This window comes from Buteo buteo, chromosome 11, assembly GCF_964188355.1.
Source record: "Buteo buteo chromosome 11, bButBut1.hap1.1, whole genome shotgun sequence".
Classification (NCBI taxonomy): domain Eukaryota; kingdom Metazoa; phylum Chordata; class Aves; order Accipitriformes; family Accipitridae; genus Buteo; species Buteo buteo.
The window spans coordinates 18,289,538-18,310,958 of record NC_134181.1 but is presented as its reverse complement, the minus strand read 5'-3'; the positions used below and the strand labels follow the sequence as shown (position 1 = coordinate 18,310,958).

The 21,421-nt window shown below is 42.1% G+C and overlaps 1 protein-coding gene across 2 annotated transcripts; it reads left to right on the top strand.

The window, feature by feature from the left end:
* Positions 1-1,487: 1,487 nt before the first annotated feature.
* Positions 1,488-21,404, top strand: AKTIP (AKT interacting protein). Of its 2 annotated transcripts, none has more exons than XM_075040245.1 (10): positions 1,488-1,597; positions 6,271-6,386; positions 7,721-7,926; positions 9,966-10,030; positions 10,115-10,215; positions 11,553-11,641; positions 11,716-11,814; positions 12,036-12,143; positions 12,847-12,907; positions 15,717-21,404. In XM_075040245.1, the coding sequence occupies exons 2-10, from the start codon at positions 6,345-6,347 to the stop codon at positions 15,822-15,824; spliced, it is 879 nt and encodes a 292-aa protein (XP_074896346.1). In that variant the 5' UTR covers positions 1,488-1,597; positions 6,271-6,344; the 3' UTR covers positions 15,825-21,404. The 2 variants fall into 2 exon arrangements, with proteins under 2 accessions (XP_074896346.1, XP_074896345.1); XM_075040244.1 differs by having other exon boundaries at positions 15,714-21,404.
* Positions 21,405-21,421: the final 17 nt, after the last annotated feature.

The following is a 21,421-nucleotide window of genomic DNA, read 5'->3' as shown; positions in this document are numbered from 1 at the left end:
GTTTGGCCAGAATAACAACGTTGTTATCTGACTGACTATTGTCAAGTGGCATTTTGAGGACAGGAAGATAGGAGAAGGTTACAATAATTGAGACAAAGTGATAACCTCAGCATGGTATTTTTGCTCATAACTTAGGAACAAAAAAAATCCACCCTGTATTCACTGGTTTTTAATTTTCTCTGTAATTTTTATACTCGAGATAGCACGGATTGTGTTGTCATCTTCCAAACCTTGACAAGTTACTTTGGTTTTGGTATAGCATTTTTGCAATTGTTCTACAGGGCTCAGAAAAAGTCCAATTACGAAAAGAAGCAACCTCCTGACTTTTGTTATTTTGCTCCTTCAGCAGCTTTTTGGAGCTAAATTTTGTACGTATACACATGTATACGTATACGTAACTATGAACTGACACTGCGTGCGCGTGTATGTACATGTACCTTTCCAACAGTGGAAGCTGGTATGCATTCTTAGCTTAAAAAAGGAAAAAATCCGGCTCAAGCATGTTCTGTAGAATGCCAGTTTTTCGAAGCCTGCTCCCAGCAGTGGCGTAAGCCCGTGACCGATGAAGTCTTCACCAGGCGGCGGCCGGAGCTCTGGCCTGTGCTCGGCCCGCCGCCTCGGAGAGGCCGCGGGCAGAGGAAGGGGCGGCCGCCGGGCCCCCCGCATGGGCAGGCCGCCGCGCGCGGAACGCCTGACGGCCACGGTTCGGGTCGCCTCGTCCGGCGGGGCGGGCGCGGGCTCTCTCCTGTACCGTAGGCCGCCTCCGGAGGGCTCTTTCGGCCCCTTTCAATTCCCCCTTCCTCCCTTTTCTGCCTTTTTTCAACTCGCTTTTGGATCGCGTGGCGGCAGGCCCCCGGGCTAGCCTCTCCGCCCACGCCAGGCCGCCGCGGCCCAGCCGACGCCGGCGACAGTTTCACTCGGACGGACGGGCGGACAGCGGCGGCCGCGGCTGACGGGGCCCGCGCCCTGAGGGTGACGGCCGAGCCCCGCCGTACAGCAGCAGTGCCGCCCCCTCCCGGGCCCCGCCTCCACGCGGCCGTTCGTGCCCAGCCGGGCCCCTGCCCCCGCCGGCCGCGGCCGCTAATGGCCGCCTCCGGCGGCCCCGGCCCGCCGGCCGACGGCACGCCTCCTCGCTCCCCCCGCCGGCCAATGAGGGAGATTCTTTTCTCTAAGCTCCGGCCCCAGCGCTTTCCTCCTGTCGAGAGAGTGACAGGTGCGTCCCCACCGCCCCGTTGGTCCGCCCGCCGCGAGACGGACAGGCACGCGGGCCACTCCCCGTCCCCGGGGCGGAACCCTCAGCGGCCGCCCGCCCCGCGCCGTGACAGGCGAGAAGTCGGCCTTACTGCCTCACGGAGAGGGCGGTGGTTGTGATTGGCTGGCTTCGTCCCCGCCGCCCCGAGTCGCGGAGCCGTCCCGGAAGAACAGGACGGCGATTGGTCGAGAGGAAGGCCGGGTCCGGATGTGCGATGCTGAGGGGCGGGCTTTAAATGGGGCAGGGGAGGGGGTAGGGGGGGAGCGGCGGCGGCGGCGGCGGCGGCGGCTGGCGGGGCCTGGGCCGCTCGTCCAGTGGAGCGGGGCGGCGGGAGCCTCGGCGCGGGTGAGCGAGCGTGGCGGGGCGGCTGCCCCCGGCCCGGCCCGGCTCCGCCTTCCCGGGCGCAGCGCCAGCGGCGGTCGCGGGGAGAGAGTCCCCGCCGGCACGGGAGGGCGGTGGGCAGCTCCGGTCGCGCCGCGGGGCCGGCGCTGCGGCGGGTCGTCTGCCTGCGCCCCGCGGGGCCGTCACCTGTCGCCGGGAGGGGTCGGGCCGGCGCGGGCGGCGACCGCCCGTTCGCCCCGTGAGGAGCTGCCGCCGCCGCGCAGAGCGTCTGCCGGCCCGGACAGCCCTGTCCCTCGCGGGGGGAACCGGCCCGGCGCCGCCCGCCGTGCGAGGGCCCCCGCGGCCCCCTTCCTCCAGGGGCCCCGCGGCGGGGGCGAGCAGCGGGGCTCGGGGCGGCCGCCGGCGGGGCTGGGGCCGGGGCCCAGCGGGCCTCTCCGCGCCTTTTCAAACGGCGTCGCCGGGCGCGGCCGTGGCCCCGATGTGGAGTGCTGCCGGGGGAGGCTGCGCCCCGCTCGGGTCTCGGGACTTCGCCCGACTAGGAGGGCTTGGGGGTGGGTTTTTTGGTTGTTTTCTTTCCCTCTTGCGACCCAGCCGTCCTCTAGCTGACAGCCCCCTCGGGAAACCCAGCTGTCCTGTGAAAGTCGGCAAGTCATCCTCTTGCGCCTTTTAAACTGTTAGCTGTTCGTTGTGAAAGGGCTGGTTTCGTTGGCGTAGGTTATGGCTTCCTCGACAAGGGCGTTAGGGGGTGGAAGTCGCGGCAGCAGGTGTCGGTAGGAGAGGTGTAATCCACCTGTGGAGGAAGAGTTGGCAAACAGGCTTGACTGGTCAGCGTTCCTGTTCGCTGCCAGCGTTTCCTTCGGCGACTCCCTTGTCCAGTAGGTTAAGGTGTGGGCTGGCGAAATCCGTGGAGAAACTCCTTGACGATCAGGAGTAGGTGTGCTGAGAAGTAAGTTCGGGTGTAAACTGACAGTTACAGTTGTTGGACAAACGTGTAATAGTGTTGTGATGAACATGTGCTGTTCTCTTGTGCCCTGCCTAATCAGCTCTGTTTATTCTCAGGTGTAGGAGTGGCTCCCTTCCCTTTTAGGTAGGGAATCAAATGCATAAAAACATATATATAAGAATTTATATTATATGTGTTCATCTACACATTCTTTTTTATTTTCTTCTTGAGGAATTGTTTATGTTTCCAGAAAATACTTGGAGAAGTGCTCTGTTCCAGGCAGATGAAGTTCTTGTCAGATTGGTTTAATAGTGTTTTATTTAATCTAATGTCTCTGCTGATGGCAGGAGAGAAATATGACATGTGGTATGACAGTAGGTATAAATAATAGAAGTAATCTTTAATGAGAGTACCTAGTGTAGAGAAGGAGAATGTGCAAAAGTGAAGTACTTAAAATTTTGGTTTTCATTAGTGATAACTTTTTGAAGTATTTTAGAGTGATGATGAAGTACTGCGTGAGTTTACACTTGCTCTGACTGCTCTCCTGTATTGTGTACCTCAGTGCTGGTGACTGTCAACATAAGGTTATGCTTGGTGGCAGGTGGCTTTCTTGGTCCAGGTGTGATAGGACCTTAGTAATGCAGTGCTGTATAGAAGTTAGAAGGCCTTTCCAAGAAGCAGCATTTGAAATAATGTTTCTTAACAAATCTGTGTTGTGTCTTTTTTTAATTGCTGTTGTACTAGAAGAAAAACACTAGAGAAAAAGATATCTATAAAAAGCCCATGGGAGGAGGTCTGCTTAGGAAGGTTGCTGTTACTTTCTATTTTTGAAGTAGGGGAAATTAGTAGAACGTATTACTGAGCGGCACACTAGTTTCTCCTTTGATGAGGCACTGTGAATCATGATAGTGGGAAGGGAGACAGGGCGATGATTTTGAATTTATTTATTACTTTTTCATAAAACGAGGAGAGTGTATTGGGTTCTTGTGGGAAGCTGATGGTTTTGGTAGATAGAGCAGCTTAAGGTATCATAATGGTAGGTACCTTGTAGTAGGCACTGTAGCCCTGTGTAAGATTGAATGACTAAACTACCTAGAAATTCCACTTAATGATATTGGGACTTGGCTCTCTGTCTGCTGCAGACCTTCACCATAGTGAGAAGTAGGATAAACAGTCTAACTTAAATATGCTGTTATTTGATTGATTTTTTTTTTTTAATTATTCTTTGTGTTAATGTGGGGTAGTAAATTGTGAGGTGAAGGCGCTACAGAGCATAAGCAGTTGCGAATAAGTTTCCTATACTGATATTATTCTCCACTGCCACATAGCACAGCTAGGAGTGAGTGTGATCAGAAGTAGACAAACTCTAGAACACCTTGAAAGGCTTTTTAAATGATTCTCCTCTGGGCAGCTGGTACTCTGAGTTTATTAGTTCTCCATCATAAATAGTATTTTAACAGGTGAATGAGACTGGAGGCAGTTAAACAGTAAGTTTAGGACAAGACCATGTATGACTTATTACTGGCAAGTAACAGGATAAAAAATGTCTGTGCAGGAGAATCTCTGGAAGTTATTCTGCAGTTTAGAGCTAAAATAATGTTGTATTTGGAGATATAAACTGCTCTTAATAGCCTGTTAATAGGCGTCTCTATAATGAAAAGCTTTTCAACAAAGCTGGAAGTGTACTGAGATGCATAGCTGCTTTCTGAAAGGTGGAGTCAGTGACTGAATTCCATCTAGCACCAGTTACCAAGCTTCCAGATCCGTTCCCTGTTTGTGTTAATAGGTTAGGCTGTTTTTTATGTACGTAAGTCATTTTTTGTCCTGCTCAGCTCTTGTATCTCATATCTCTGGTTGTGGAATAATGCAATTTATATTACCTAGTATTAAAAAAACCACCAGTCCAAAACAAACAAACAAAGAAAAAAATCCCACCCCAAACCTGTAATCACTCCAGATTCCAGGTAATTGTCTTCCAACCTGTACCTCAGCTTCCAGCACTTACTTTCTTGTCAAAGCCATAGCACTCAGGTGCTTGCTTTGTGCGTCAGTTCTTCCACCCTCTGGTTACGCTGAAGTTTACCGAGGAAACGTCTTGTACCTTCCTAGCCTAGTATCTTGCTGTCTTACTTAGTCTGCCTGGGTTTCATGGAAGAGAAAAGGCCCACGGCATAGCCCTCTGGCGTGGCTCTGCTTTCCAGGCAGGAGATGGGGAAAAGTGAAAACATTTTCTCCCTGTTGTCACAGGGCATGCCCTGGTGTGGTAGCTGTGCTTTGACTTTCTGTTTTCAGTGGCTCAGAGTGATGTGAGACTGGCTGCTGAAGAGGAAAAATATCTGGAGGAATCATGCGTACTGGAATGTTTTGAGGAGATTTTGGGGTGGAGAAATTAGTTAATTTTCATCACTTTTCTAAATGGTGCTTGCATTTTTGAATGCTTGTCTGCTATATAGTCTAGAAGGATACCTATGATTTGATACCAATGTTTCTTCTAAAAATTTACCATTGCTAGACTTTTCTTTGGATAAATTGTCTGGCTTTTTTTTTTTCTTTTAACAAAATTGGCATTTATTTTCCTTTTAGGGAGATTTTTGAACATAATGTTACCTTTTTCTCTATAAACTAGTCAAAACAATGGCTGAACAGGTGGTGCCTTGCTTACTATAGAAAAAATTATTGTTGATCACAATAGAAGCCTGTGCCGTTTTCTCTGTTTCTCTTTCATCCTATGAATTGCCTTGGTCAATGTTGTACAACTTCCTATTAAAGAAATTGAGTAGAGTGAATTGTCTCAAAACCTTAGTTAATATAGCCAGAAATGGGGGGGCAGGAAGGGGAATGGTAACTAGGAGAAGTGGGGGGGGGGGGGGAAGAGTGGAGGAAGTAGGCTGTGCCAGACAAGAGGTGCTGTAGATGAGAGTTCTTGCACAAACAATAGCAAGACTTTTTTTAAAAAAAACAAACAACAAACTAGAGAGAGGGGAAAAACCAGGACATCTACAGTAGATGACACTGAAACTCTAAATACTGCTGAAGTCGTTGTTACTGAACTGCTGATCTAAAGAGCACTAAGCCTTAGTGCTCATAATGAAACCATTAAATAAGTTACAGAAAAACTTCTGTGTTCTGTGGCTTTGTCTATTCCTGGTGGTGTTCCAATGCAGATGAAAACAAAATGACACATACATGATGCAAACTCAATGGGAGGATCATCTCTTTCACTAGGAATGGCAGAGATTTTTTTCAAACTGGAGTGCTTCAGAAACATGCAAAGTCAGCAGTGTATGTGAGAGACAACACTTAACTGTGCTACGAGAGTAAGCCAGAGTAAGCCATTGTAGTACTGTCTGGTGCTGGACTGAAATGGTGAAGTTATAATTTTTTAATATTTGCATGTGTAGAGGATCTTTCTTGACTGTGCTGAGCCAATAGATGGGTTTTTTTTCCAGTTGGCAAGACAAAACATGGAATGCAGAATCTAGAGTATCTTTCTAGCAGAAAGAAGGCAGGGATTCCTGTGCAAAAATTACTTCATAGACAACTGTAGTATTGTCCTGGAGTCTAATATATAATAGAGTTTTGGCAATTTTAACTATTGTCAGTCTTAAGTACAAGAAGTTTGCCTCTGAAGTTACAGAAATATAAATCTGGCTGCAGAATTAGACCTGAATCCTATTTATATATTGAGTGCTGTTTATCTCTTAGAATGCATATTTGTTCTGTGTATTTTTAGGGTATAAACCAGAGAGGCCTGAGGACACTCTGAAGACACTGAAGAGTTCCAGTCATTTATTTGGAATACACGTTATGAACCCTTTCTGGAGTATGTCTACAAGTTCTGTGCGCAAGGTATTTAATGAATGGGTGCCATAAGGTGTTAACGTGCCTTGAGGGGTGGTAGCAGTTCCGGAAGAGACCATCAGATGATACACAAATACAGTTGGAGTGTGTGTTTTATTCTGAGGATTGTGATCCTCTTCAATAAAAGTGTAAGCTAGCTTTGAGCTGTATTAACTGGATGGAGTTGCCTGTGGATGGAGTCTACTCCAGAATTTGTTGACTTTTCTTTATCTGAAGCATCTTTAAGTAGGAAAGATGAAACAAACTTGTTCAAACGGTTGAAACACTTGTTTCTTAACACATTTGTTTACTGTCTTTCATAGAGCTTAGCCAGGTATTGCATGTGCAGTGAGCGTTGACAAAACTCTGCCTCCATAATACTATTGCTACTTCAGATTGTAGCAATGATGAAAGCGTGGTAGTTCTAGGGTTAATCACTTCTCAAGTGAGTTATATAATTTTGCTAGGGCAAATTATATAACTTTGTTGATAATGCTTATGACATAGGTATTGTTACTAGTCCAAGTCTCAAGCACTTCAAAACACTATAGCCTAAATCATGCCTGTAGTCACTGCAATTAGCCTAATCACAAGTCTGCAGGTTTGTCTTGGCAATCTATAGAATGATTTTGAGGTCTGTATGTAGTAAAATGTTCGCTAGCAGCGTAGCAGTGACCAGTTAAGTAGAAAAGGTTTTTTGTTTGTTTTTTTTCTTTTTTAATAAAAGACAGCATAGGCGTAAAAAGATTGCTATAGCAAAACTATTTAAACTTGATATTACTGTCAAATGGTGATTGTCTCACAGTGGGAGTGGGCTATGTGATCAGTTCCAAGTGGGATGTTGGTGTCTTAAGCACAGGCAGGAAGTGAAACACATGAAATTTTCTGTAAAAAGTTCTTATTTCATCCCAGCTTTACTACACTACTTTTAAAGACTCTTTGAAGTCTAGAATGTGAGGATGCTTGTCAGTAGAATTGATTTATTTTGATGCATTGTGTGCTAGAAATAGATTGACTTCTAAGCTGATGTTATATACTATGTGATTCCAGTTTCTAAATAAACGTAAGCCTCCTTAAGTATTTGTCCTAATCTGCAGATTTCCTATCCAGCATTGATTACTCTTGTACTTGTAGACTAGGTTTGAGTGAATAAAAGTCTATTTAAAAACAAACCCCAAAGAGACACCACCCCCAAGCAGTAGAACACCAAAACTCAAGATATGTTTCATTGGCCAGACTTGTAATTAACAAGGTTGAGTTTAAACCTGTGTTAAAATATGTTCATGTGTTAAATGTTTATGAAATACAGCCTGTAATCTCACGGTTCTCTTTCAATCTAACAGAGACCCGATGCTGAAGAGAAAACTTTGAGTGGAGAGCTGCGAACCAGTCCTCTACGAGCCTCTACAAAGAAACAGTTGCCTTCTATTCCAAAGAATGCTGTGCCAATAACCAAGCCTGCTTCACCTGCTATGTCATCCCAGTCGACAAATGGAACACATGCTTCTTATGGGCCTTTTTATTTGGAGTATTCCCTCCTTGCAGAGTTGTAGGTTTTCACTTTTTGTGTCTTTTAGGTCACTGGGCTTATGCTTCAGTGGCAAAAAACCATGCAGGGATCTAGTTCTTACATGGTGTCTCTCCCATAGTCCTTGAAGAACGCAGTAAAACTTAAGTTCTACAAAATCCTTTTTCTGGAGCAGCAGTCTCAATCTCTTGAGGTAGAAGGGGAGAGGAGTATGAGATGAGATTTAAAGGGACGTGATTAGATGTGATTCTCTGAATTATTATATTTCTCAGTCTTGAAGTAAACACATTTTGGGTTTAGGCATCCTGACCAGTTATCCTAACAGCTTTTTGGTCAGAAATACTGAATTTTTCAAACAAGTATTAAAATAGAAGCAAGCAGATGTTTAGTGGGAAGATGGTTATGAATATATGGCACTGTCTAATGGAGTTAGGATGTGGGAGCTTCCTTCAGTTGTTACATGGAACACTTGAACGCTGTCTGATATGGCTTATTAAATGGATATTAGGAAGACTATATTCTTTCCTGTCTTTCAGTGATATTTAATGTGAAACTTATGAGGGAGGAGTTAGCGCAATTTAAATAACTTTCTTCAGATCAGTTGCATTTGATCCAGTCTAGTGATTTGTAGACTGCTGTGTGAGCATAGAAATCTCTATTTGTCTGCAAAACTTTCTATTTACATAAACTGTTCTGTGCTACAAAGCTGAAGGGACTTCCTCTGTAACAGACATGCTGGATTCTCAAGTATGTAGTGCCTTTTGGAATGAAATCCCTGGAGTCCTTACGCAATGCTAAGTCTCAGTTCTTGCATTTAACCATTAAATTGAAAGTGAGAACTCTCAAAACAGTAATTTTTATTTTTTTTTTTTCAGGGAACTGACCCTGACTTCTTAATTCAAGAAAGATGTTTTTCTTCTGCAGCATGCAAAAATATATTGGTATCATAATGTAAACTCCTCTAGTTTAACAAATTTATTATTAGGGAAATAATAATTAACTTTATGAAAATCATAAGCACAGGACTGTGTTAATATTCTGCTTTAAGATTATGGTTTATCTGTACAAGCATGCAGAGTTCAATTTAATGGACCTATATGCCAAGTAACTGGAAAACCTGTGAAGTGAATAATTTGGTTTATCATTTATAGCATTCAGTAGAATCTGCATACCATACAACTACAGTTGGTTAAACTTACTAGCAACTACTTGTGCTCCTTGATTTGAAAACTAGTAAAAATAGCACATTTTTTCCCCTGTAGTAATGTTGATTATCAAATGGACTTTCCTAAAAAGCAAAAGGAGATGTAGAAACTCTTTTCATAATGCACTGGTCATTGGTGACTGAAGATCGTGACTGGATTATTATCTCAAGAAGTGAAATAGCAAATAAGTGCAAGTTTGGGAAAATTACTTGGTCCATCCTGTTAATTAGATGCCTGGAATCACTCGATCCAGATCTCTAATATACCCTGCTTCTTGACTGTCCTTTTTATTTTCTGTTACTTTTTGTCAGTTGCCAGTGTAATTCCTGTTTGACCTGCAGCATAGTCTCATCTAAAACTGAAAAACTACTTGTGACCAAACTTTAACTTAAATTTTAAACATTTCAAAATTTTCTACAATTGACTGCAAATCTGCATTCAAAATTACTTAATTGCATTTCTTTTTTTCTTCTTTACTTTGAAACTGGGGATTCAGTAGGAAAATGGAAATTTCAGTAATGACATGTGTTAAATGCATCTACTGGGGGAAGAATTTATTTCTACTTCTCTACTTACAGTTTTATCAGGAGGAATAATGTCTCCTGTTAGTAACTCTTCAAATGGAGGGGTAGGAAAAACAAGAGTGAAAAAATATGGTTTCACTAGTTTTCTGCCACCTCCTTCTGTGAGCAATCTGACCTTGGGAATTGCGTGTAAGTTTGTGGAAGAAGTTGTAGGTTTGTGGAAGAAGTCCCCTGTTAAGCTGTTGGTAGTACATTCTGGGTTTACTGTTGTCAGCTTGCTGTAGATTTAGTGTGGTTGTGGAGCTATCCTAAATGCTGATTCTCATTGCAGTACCTTGGTTGTAAAGCAGAAACTACCAGGTGTCTACGTGCAACCATCTTACCGATCAGCATTAAGTAAGTTTAAACCTAACTTTTAAAGTTTTTTTACATATATATATTTTTAAATTCTTTCACTCAAGCAAACTTTTTCACTTGCAGTGTGGTTTGGTGTAATATTCATAAGACATGGGCTCTACCAGGATGGTGTGTTTAAATTTACTGTCTATATTCCTGATAATTACCCAGATGGAGACTGCCCGGTAAGTGGTTGTGTGTATCTTGGGTTTTTCTTGTTTTCTGGTGTTTTAAGTATGACTTTTTATTAAAGCTAATATACCAGTTAGCTTCTCATTTCCATGAACTAGTTTTGTTCAGTTGGCTGGGCTCATTTGCAATGTCTTGTACATATATCCTAACATCTGTGGAGGAATTAAGTTACTCTGATTACTAAGGCTGGTGTACAGTGAACTTCCTGAGGTTAGATGCATTAGAGTATGAAGTAATCAAGCAGTTCTTTACCTCAACTCTTGATCTGCTACTTCCTCGGCAAGGAAGTCAACACTGAAACACTTAAAGTAGTATGCAAATTCTGAGTAGTGATATAATGGAACATAAATTCCAGGCACCTGTGCTGTGCTTGCTTGTAGTACTGCAGGATTTCTTGCCTGTCTCTCTTCTAAATTACATTGAAACAAACAACAACAAGAAGTTGAGGAGAACGTTGGTGAAAAAAAGGCAGTAGGAGATAGATAGTACAGTGTTACCTTCCATCTCTGCTTTCTCTTTTTCTCTTTAGGGAAAAGTATCCAAGTTATTACATCAATTAACATATAAAAATAAAATTTAAAAAAAATCTTGTGGCAGTCTGACTCTCCAGAGCAGAGCAGCTGGTCCTCTTGGCCAAATTTCTGTAAGAGGAAGATTGAGGGACAGGTGTGTGTAACTGCTGTAGCTGAGAACAAGTTGCTATGTCAGGAAGCTGTCTGCCTGGTGTCAAACTTGTGCAAAGCCATCATCTTTAAAAGGACAGAGCCAGTAGGAAACAGTTTCTTTCAAAGATCAGACTTCAGTATCTCTCATACAGCCATCATTCTATTGCTCCCATAGGGCTTTAAAACCTTCCTTTTGAAACTAAGTTTTCTTTTGGAAGAATGCACGAATACCAGAGGAAGCTAGCTGTACAGAACTGAAGACACCGTGATGTCACTGCACAGTTTACTTAAAAATATGTAGGATAAAAGAAGTATTGATTGTAGCTCAAGTATGTAAAAAGCTTTCAGTCACAAATAGCTAAACCAGAAAAACTCCTTTAATCTGATCTTATCTGATATTACCTGTGTTGGCACTAGTGCCTGTGTGGTTAGCTGGATTAGTTTCCTGATTTGGTGATAAGCATGTGAGAGAGGACAGGACCCTGCATGTAACATGGGTGTGTTGGGTTACAGTTTCACAGTTGGTATAAAGCACTTCAGGTTGCTTTCTTTTAATACAGTAACAATTAATTAGTATTTGGAAGCAACATCTTGAGTGACCTTCACCCAGTGGTTTTAGCATTAGTATTGAAGTTGTCATAATGAATTTCTTTTTTCTAATACAGCGCTTGGTTTTTGATCTGCCTGTCTTCCATCCACTAGTAGATCCTTTATCTGGTGAACTGGATGTGAAAAGAGCATTTGCAAAATGGAGGTTAGTGGTAACATATTGATGTATAATTTGAAAGAACTTTGTTCCTTTCTTCATTTGTGTTTTGTTCTTTTTAGGCGAAATCATAATCACATATGGCAAGTATTGATGTATGCTCGCAGAGTCTTCTACAAGATTGATACAACTACTCCTCTGAATCCTGAGGCTGCAGTGCTGTAAGTATCTTCCATGTGTATAGATATGGTCTCTTAAGACGTTTTTGCATAGACTTGCAGAAACAAGAGGTTTGTAAAATTGTTTATCGGTTCATGGTCTCTACTGCCAGAGTTGATTGCACTAGCAACTAAAGCTGAGGCTTTGCCAAGTCTGTCCATGCTTCTAAAGCAAACCTGTACCTCCTTGCAATTACTTAACATTACTTACTTCTCTCTTGCAGTTATGAAAAAGATATTCAGCTGTTCAAAAGTAAAGTAGTGGACAGTGTCAGGCTATGCAGCAGTCATTTATTTGATCAGCCCAAAATAGAGGATCCCTATGCAATCATGTAAGTACCATGAGCAAATTCACCATGTCCTAATGTTTCAAGTACAAGTTTTGGTATAGTTGTTGATCTGAAGCCTTTCTCTGCCAAGCTGACTGACTTTTTTTTTTTTCTTACATTTATAGCATTACTTTGAATATTCCTACCCTCATTTCCTTCTGTTTACTATTGAGTGAATCCTAAATATAATCAGACACTTGTGTTTACTGTTTGTTCACTAAGCAACCAAGACTTAAAAAAATCTCAACAAAACCTCAAACAAACAAACCCCAAAACAAACAAACAAAAGCTCCAGATCACTTCATGTCCCTCAGGTAGAGATACCCATGGAGTAAATACTGCTTTTGGACTTTCCTGAACATAGTTTGCATGACTATAGCTTTGGTCACGCTTTTAAAATGCTTTTAAGCTTGACTGCGTAGGGAATGGAGCAGTCAGCACCATAGGGAATATGAGTAGTGTTTCATGTAGTACCTGCTGAATTGCCAGTTCTCATTGAAAACAAAAACGAAAACCCAAGTACTTCATGTTGAAAAGATCCATGACAATGTGAATTCAGTTCTTAACAGTATGTTTTAACTACAAGTCTGAGTTTTCAATGTTTACTTGAAATTCAACAAACTAAACCAAGGAAAATTGCTGCTTTCTGCTCTAAGCTGTAGTTTGCAAAAATGTGAAGTAAGAGGTAACTATACTTTCTCCATAGTTTTTCTCCATGGAATCCAGCTATACATGATGAAGCTAGAGAGAAGATGTTGACTCAGAAGGTATGTGCAAAGTCCAGATTCTCACTGTAGTGTGGGTTTATTGCCTGATAAGGGAAGAAAGGTTCTCTGTCTCTGAGATGAATGTGTGCTAGACAAACCTTATTCCACCCTTCTTTTGGATCAGCAGGCATGCTGAAACTGATTTGGTCTCCTAACTAAGCAGTTATGTCACAGTTCTAACTTCAGTGTGTTAAGCAATTAATCATTTAGCCAGCTAGAAAGCTTTGTTAGTACAACTGTTGGCACACTTGGCAGATTTTTTTGTTTAGGGGTGGAAGGGAAGGAAAGAGGGGAAAGAAGAGATTTGCTGACTGCCTATTAGCTTGTCCTGCACTTGTCATGGTCGTTACCACTTCTGCATAACCTGACAGTCCCCAACTTTGTTCTCTTCTGTTGAGAGATCTTTCATTATTGAATCAAAGCTTCAGGGCTTTCTTCTCATTCCAGACTTTTTGAAGCAGCACAGGCAGAGTACCTTGCTCACATCTCTAACAACACTGAGTTCTAATAAGACAATATCAGCTAATTGAAGAGTGCATAGAGTTACTTCTGTCACAAAGCACTCTTACTGATATAGCAAGAATGTTTTGGCTCATACAGCTTTCACCTGAGCAACACATTTGGTTTTGGGGAACAGGGTAGGGTTTGTTTTTTGGTTTTGGTTGTTTTTTTTGTGGTTTTTTTTATTTATTTATTATTTCTTTGCACTTAAAGAGCTGGCACACAGCAATTCTGAGTCTGCACTGAGTGGCATGACAAGTAAATCTGCTTGTAGTGCCTAGGGATTCTGAAATGGTGGCTTGTATTTTTGCTGGACTGTCAAGGAAAAACATTCTGAATGTTTTAGTTACTGACTTGGGCTCCTTGCACTAGAGCTGTGGTGGTGTTTGCTGCTTTTTTTGTAATAAAAAATTTTTTTTTTTGTCAGTCCAAACTTCAGTCTTCCTTGCTGCAAGCTTTAACTCATGTTCTTCCTGTCTTCTGCCACGAATGAGATTTTTACATTGATCTTAATACAATATGCTGCCTGTAAGCTCAGTGTAGCAATGTTCCTAACAGCCAGAGTCACAGCAGGGCTTGAGGTGAGGTGGCTTTTCTCCAGCTTTAGAACACACAGGAAAATATTTTGATCAGATTCTGACTTCTTGATGTTCTTATAAAAACTTGAGAAATACTTTTGACTCTTCCCCTGCCCTTCATTCTCTCCTTCCTTCTTTCTTAACCTTTAAATCAAAGACCTAAGAAAGAACAGGTTGAGGTGCTTGAAATTGAAAGGGTATGATGCTGTCTCAGAGACTTATAGCAAACAATGCTTTTTCTTTCGTCCTTTTTCTTTGGGGATGCATGTTAATTTCTTTTTAAGTGAAAAGTGACATCTTCAGTAACTATTGCATGTGTGGTACTTTAGTCACTTGAGTACTTTGTTGATAGCAGGTATGGCCCAACTTCTGTGCTTTAGCAGATTTGTTCCAAAATATCAGTGTAGCTGAGAACATTCTCTTCCTTCACAGAAAAAGGAAGTTCCTTAATCCTGTATCCTGTCTTTCCCTTTTTCTGCAACCCTGGGTCCTTGTTTATTAGCTGTGTAATTCCTGTACCTTGGGAAACAACCTGGCTATTCTAGAACTGTAGCCCAGGAAGGGCTGTGATGTCCCAGTTCCCTGCTGAGCACATGGCTTTTGCTAGATGATGTCCTGTGTGTGGCATGCGATAGGCAGGTGCCAGCTACTCTGCCAGACTCAAGCTTAACTGATCCCTTGTTTGCTGTTGTCTGATGTGTTGCGGCAATTCTGTCACATAGTGTCACCTTTTACACAAAACATGGGGAGGGACAGAGGAAGCGCAGGTTCTGTTTTCATGCTGACTTAATTTACTTTGTCAGGCAAAAGGCTTCCTGTAGTATGACAAAGTCTACTTACATAATTATCACTTTCTGGAACTTGATGCGTCATTCCAGGTTTGATGTAGTTGGCATACAGATGATCTGATGAGCCTATAGCAGTGTGGAGGCAGGGCTAGTTCCTGGTATGCAAAAACAAACCCTGCAAGCTATTCTGTTTCTTTGACCTGCTAGAGTAGGTGTCTAATTTACTAATCATCTTAAACTACTTTAGATCTACAGATGCTTGAAGTTGCATCTTTCTCCTTCAACTTGAAGCTTTTTTTTTTTGTCTTCTAAATTGCAATAGTCAGTCTCAAATGTTCATTGCATTGTGTTTGGTAGAAATAGTTATTGTTCAAGCATTTAACCATGATAAATGCTCAGGGAAGAGAAGGACCATCCTTGGAAAGCATTAAGAAGCTCCGTGGTATAGCAAAGGTATCAGCTGCTACTTTGCCATGTTAATTTGCGTTCACAAGCCTTCAGTGGGTTGGAGTACTCTTCCACAGTATGCCCAGCATCGCAAGCTAGTAGGCTACGATTACAATGTCAAGTTAATGACAAATGTTTTGATTTGGATTGACACTTCTTTCTGTAGAACCAAGAAATTTGGCAAATAGCAGTGCAGTGGTGCTGGGCCACAGCCTTCAAGCAAAAGGCACTGTTCAAAGACTATCTCTTAATCTCTGTAGTATGATAGGGTAGCAGTACATGAACTAAGTCATTTAAACTCTCCTGTAATGTCGGGGTAGTTCTACAGATGCCACACACATTCACAGGAGTTAAACCAATAGCCATGTTCCTCTTTGAGGAGAGGAAATGATGCTAGCCTCTTTTATGCTTGTGGTTGCCAAAGGTAAAACGGATGGGGAGGGACTTGAGAGGGTTTGGGGTGTCTAATAATTCTGACTTTCTTCTACCTAGAAGAAGCCAGAAGATCAGCACTGCAAAAGTATGCATGTTTCTGGCCTGTCATGGGTAAAGCCTGGCTCAGTTCAGCCTTTCAGCAAAGAAGAGAAGATGATGCCTACTTAGCTCTTCTGGACGATGGTGCACAAAACACTTTCTGTGGGTGGAGGGAATGTAATGGAGGGAGAAACAGCAAAGCAGCAGTTTCCTTCTTGACTATGGATTAGTAAAAACTGAATGGTAGCAGTGACTCCAGTAAACCTGTTCAGTGGATTACTGACTCTTAATGTTTTACATATGCATTAGGTTTTAAAGGCTTGCCTGGAGTTTGGAAGTCTCTCTTGAACACTGCAGTACTTTTACCTGAAGACTGTCTAGGGTGGGTAATTCCTCAGGGCTCTGAAATGCCTGGAGGTTTTGGGTTGGTTTTTAAGCTTTTATTTTTTTCCCTCCAGGAATAGCAATTTTTTAAAAAATCTTAAATAACTGGCAGAAATATTAGCATTGGAGATACGACGCCAGAGATAAGCTGTGTTCATGTAAACTAATATAGCAGAGTTAAACACTATATTTAATGGTTTTAAATACTTTTGGTTTCTATTGTAAATATATTAGGATTTGAAATTGTAAATAGATGGTTCACTGACTCCATTTAGCACTTTCCAGAGGTAAAGCTGGGGATGATGTATGATGTATTATTGATTTGTAAAATGATATCGTCACTAAAGCGCACATTAGTCTGACAGGGTGAAAGCAGAGTGTCAGGCTTATTAGACTTTTATTACATAAACACTAAAATCAAAGCTTTTAATGGTGGTCTCTTGATCTAATAAAATCTTAGAGGATTTTAGATTCCCTAGGTGTCTAGGGGATTACGTAGGATAGCTTGACTAATGTGTGTTAATAGTGACATCTTAAAATAAAAAGAAACCATGGTCTAGCTTTTGTCCCTCTGTCTGTCTATACTGTAGACATTTAGCAAAGACTGGAATCGGAATGGAAGCATCTGACTACATATGTACTCGCCTGCATGCGTATTCAGGATGTTAATGGGATAACAGGATGTTACATACTGAAGAGACTGGTTAAATACAGTTTTGTTCCACATACAGGAAAAACTTTCTAAAGCATTGAGACAATTGAGAGTGGCTCCTTCCTAAACAAATTTGAGGTTAAAGTAAGAAGAATTCTAAGCATAAGTTACCAAGCAGGTGCTTCTGAACAGGGTATTTGCAACTGAACTATTGTCTTCAGCTCTCTGAAAGCTCTTGCTAACTCTGTATATGTGAGGTATGGGCCTATGTAAACAGAAGGCTCTGGCAGGCCCTGGTCATGTGAATTAGTACAGCAGATTTAAACATATTTAATGGCTTTAAATGCACTGGGTTTTTTTATGTTAAACTGTATCGATAGTGGTAGTTGAGTACAGATCTTCCTAAAGGACATTTTTGCCAAGATTGAGTCAATCATAGGGTGAGATGTCTGTGACTTGGTATGACTTTGTAGGGCAGTTAACTCAGAGTAAACTCAGTTTCTACTATTTTCAACACAAATCTGTTTCTAGCTCAGAGCTCAATCCAACTTTGTCATGAGGCTGAGAAGATGATGTGTTAAGGCAGTGGTATTTAAAAATGGATAGGGAAATCTAGAGCAAATCTGCAGTCTTTAGTGGCCCTCTGAAGGTGGCTGCTGATATGTTTTTAGACAATTGCAAAGTCAATACTAGAATAATTCTGTGTATTTCCACTTACATTGGTATTGCCAATCTAGTGCTTTGATATATCAGTAACTAGAGTGAAGCCAACAGACTTGGTATAGGATGTTTTGCTGTTTGAGTCTTGAAGCAGTGGCTACCGTTAGGAGAAGCACTATATCTGTTTCTGCAGCGACACTAGAAACCAGCATCAACAAGATAACATCAAATGAAATGTTGCTTTCTTGCTGGTAGTGATGGCTTGTTGGAGCAAAACATTCAACTCCAAACCTTGAAATAAACCTATGCAAATAATGGGATTTGAGATTTTTGTGGTGGCTTCTCTTTTGTCCCGTTCTTACCCCTTTGGAAGGAAAGAGTGTGAGAAGGCTTAGGACTTGCAAGAACTTTGCTCTTACATTTTTTTTGAAAAAACATGTTACATAAATAAACTGCTAAGTCCTGTCTTCAGTTCAAAAACTTTGAGGAGAGTGCAAAATTCTGAATTGGCACTTTGGTTTGTGTACTCTTTCCTGTAGTAGGAACATTCTACCTCTTTATTTAAAGATGTTTTTTCTAATTGTTTTTGCATTCTTTATCTTGTGTGCTAAAGTCAGTTATTTTGTGAGAACAGGACTTGGATGGCAGATAGCTGTAAGCCTTTTATAATTTTATACATCTATCAGTATAGAAAAGAAGGAAAAACCTGTGGATCTTGGAAGAAAGCAAGCGATTCCCTCTGCTGTTCCTGTTGTCAGTTGTGTGATGACATGAGCAGAAAGACTTTCTGTCCTTCCCTCTCTTCTGTACCCACCATGGGAAAGCAAAAGGAAGCGCAAACCTTCTGGAGCAGCTGCTTAGTGCCACAGCTGTTTCTTGAAAAGCTAGTGAGTAACAGTGTTAGAGAGTGTGAGAGCGTGTGTGCATGTACATGCGTGCATGTGGTTTTCCTCCTGTGCGAGCAAAAGGAACGAATAACTGGGTAAATAACATTACTTTGCTCCAGTGCTGATTCAGTGATCTTCAGGAAACTACTGTCAGTGTAACATAGGGGGTTGAAACCTAATTTTTCAGTCTTTTAAAGCAAAGAATGTCATTCCTACTGTGTATTGCCAACCGCAGAAGCTGTCTGGCCTGCCTCCATCAGTGAGAGGGAGATCCTGTGTGCCAGGAGGCTGCGAGTGCCCACTCTGGGGTGCAATGTGTTGCCTGAGATGGCGTGGTAAGTGTGTGCTGGCAGCACCTGTGGCATCTCCTGGGCCAGTGTGGCTGTGTGCAGCTTCGTGAGCCCCACACAGCTCTCCAGAGAGCTCCTGGCTTCATCTCCCGGCATGGATGTGGTCGTTTCTCCCTGGGATCTTTGCTGAAGAGGTTGAAGACCATGTCCAGCCCCCATGGAAAAGGGTGAGTGATCTCGCTGCTGATCCCCTCCTTTGAGAGGGAGGGAGGGAGGTGGTAGTGGGGGAGTTGGTGTCTTGCTCAGCCTACCTCCTCTTGTACCAGAAAGAAAGCTCATAGCTAGTGCAGGACAGGGCTGTAACAGTGGCTGTAGTGTGGGACTTCAATTGTTTTCTGCCTCAACTACTTCTGAAATACTTGGTAGAAGCAAGGGCTGCTGAATGCCATCTTGTAGAAGCCAAGGCCTCAAGTGCTTGTGCACAAAGGCCAGGGTTGAAGGGAACTGTCCGAAGATGCTTTTGTTCTCAAGAGTGTGCTTAGGTTCTTGGGCATATTTTGCTTTTTTTCATGCTTGCAGCTTCGCAGACCTGAAGGCAGTGCGTGCGGGGAATGGCCTTTCTCTGCGTAGCTTGGGCAGGAGTTCAGTTGTTTTCTCGCTCTGGTTTAGACCCCTCCAGTGCTTTTGGATATCTTTCTTAATATCTCTTATTTAATGCTGTGCCTTGTAATTTGTGTTGTTAGGAAGGGTATGTGCAGGAAGTAGTTCACATCCAGCTTGCACCTTCCCCAGCACTTTTATGGCCATGGAAAGTGGGTAGGCGTGTGGCACAACACATGGAGGAACATTTGCAGCAGCCACAGCCAGTGTCTCGTGCTTAAATCAAACTATTTCTGGGAGTGTGGGGTGGCTGACAACTGCTTGATAGCTAGCTTAATACTTGGAAGATGTTTCTTTTGTTGCTCTCTACCTTTTTCTTGATTCTTATAAAGCTGACTTGCTACTTAAAAAAAAAATAACAATCCTTTGTAGTGTTTCTGGCTGTTATTTGCATTCAAGGGAACAGATTTCTGATAATCCTAAATATGCATTTGTTCAATTTCACTCCATCCTCTGTATCATGTGCCACTGGTTGTTAACCTTTCTAACAAATATATGGTTTTAGTCCAGCATGACCCTGCTGTTGAGCAGCCCTTTTCTGCTAGGGAAGTCTCTAGAATGGGGTACAGCATAGCTGAAGTGAGCTTTAACACAGTGTTGGACTTGTAAAAACTTGTGAGAAAAGCAGCCAGCTTCCTTCTAACCTGGTACAAAGGAAAAAGAGATGGCTCTGTGTCACTTACCTCCGTCAGCTCTCTCTTCTGTGTGGCATTAATGCCCCTGTTAGCCTGCGTATTTCAGGCATCTGGCAGGTTATGAGGAATTGCAAGTGCCTTGGAATTGTCAAATGCCTGTTTGAATTTATGATGGAAAACAGAAAGGGAGGAACTGATCTGAAAGCTGAGCTTTTATTGCCTGGAAAGTGGTGCCATGTTTTTTTCAAGGAAAGCATGTGGGAAAAGTTTTTGAGGGCTAGTGTGCTGGCCTAGTGTGTAGCTACTAAAATACCGTGAACATTACTTCTGTTGCCTCTGTTATTTCCCTTACACTTTTCTTGGGAAGGCTGAAATTGAAATTTAAATGCTGCTTCAGATTTAGCATTAGAAAAGTTTAGTTAAAGGACTCTTAGTGCGACACAGAAGATGGGCCTGGCTTTGTGACTGAGCACGCTGTACCAGCTGGGCAGGGAGGCAGAACTATGAGTGTTAAACTGGAATGTGAGTCCTTTTTTTTTTTTTTTTTTTTTTTTTTTTTTTTAGATTACTCAGAAGCCTTTGTAATAAATCACTGACTTGCAAATTTCCTAAGCCACTTAGGTGAAGGACTTGCGTAGAAGTTTAATCCCTTCTAATTTTGGGATGCTCTCTCATCTCAGCTGCAGCAGGGTAGATGCAGGACTTAATTCCTACTGCTGTACAAAGCCGAAAAGGGACCGTGTCCCCACACCTATTGATGATGCGGGGTGGGGGCAGAGTTCAATAGGGAGCAAATCCTGGTGAGTGTTACCTAATGTCAGTTCAGAGGTGTGGCGGCTGCTGCTGTTGTTTTATTTGTCTGATTGCTGCTGGGGTTTAGAAAATGCCACAGTTAGTAAAAACAATGACAAGGAAGAATGATAGAATGAAGTAAAAATGATGGTTATTTGAGTAAATTTTCTTTACCTTTGAGCTGTTACAGACCTCTGTAGGTGTGGTGAGTAGGTTGGATTGCTCTAAGCTAAATCCATGCTAATAGCAGGTTCCTGAAAAGAAAATACTTTTTTTTTTTATTTAAAGAATGTGGATTTTTGTTTAGTTTAGAATGGATAATCTGAAACTTTTTTTTATTAGATTGAGAAAGGGGAGAAAACACTAACTATATCTTTCTGTAATTGGATATTTGTGTTAAAAGCAGCTGTTCCAGGAACAAGGTAGGTGCATGAGTACTGAAACAATACCATTGAAATCAAATCCTTTTCTCTTGATTATAGTCATCTTTCCTAGTACAAGTATATCATTTAATGAAAAAGTAAATTTAAGTTGACTAACATCTTTGCAATTCTCAACTCTGTAAAAAATATTTCTGAAAGAAAAATAGAAGTTATGCCAGCAGTCTTAAACAGTTAAGTTTGTAGTTGGACTAGATGATTGTTGTAGGTCCTTTCCAAGCAAACTATTCTGTTCTAAGTCTTGAAATAAATATTCTGAAGCTACTTGAGAATTTTTTTTTTTTAAATAGTTTTTACATACTAGGTTTATTTTGGGTTTTTTTTGT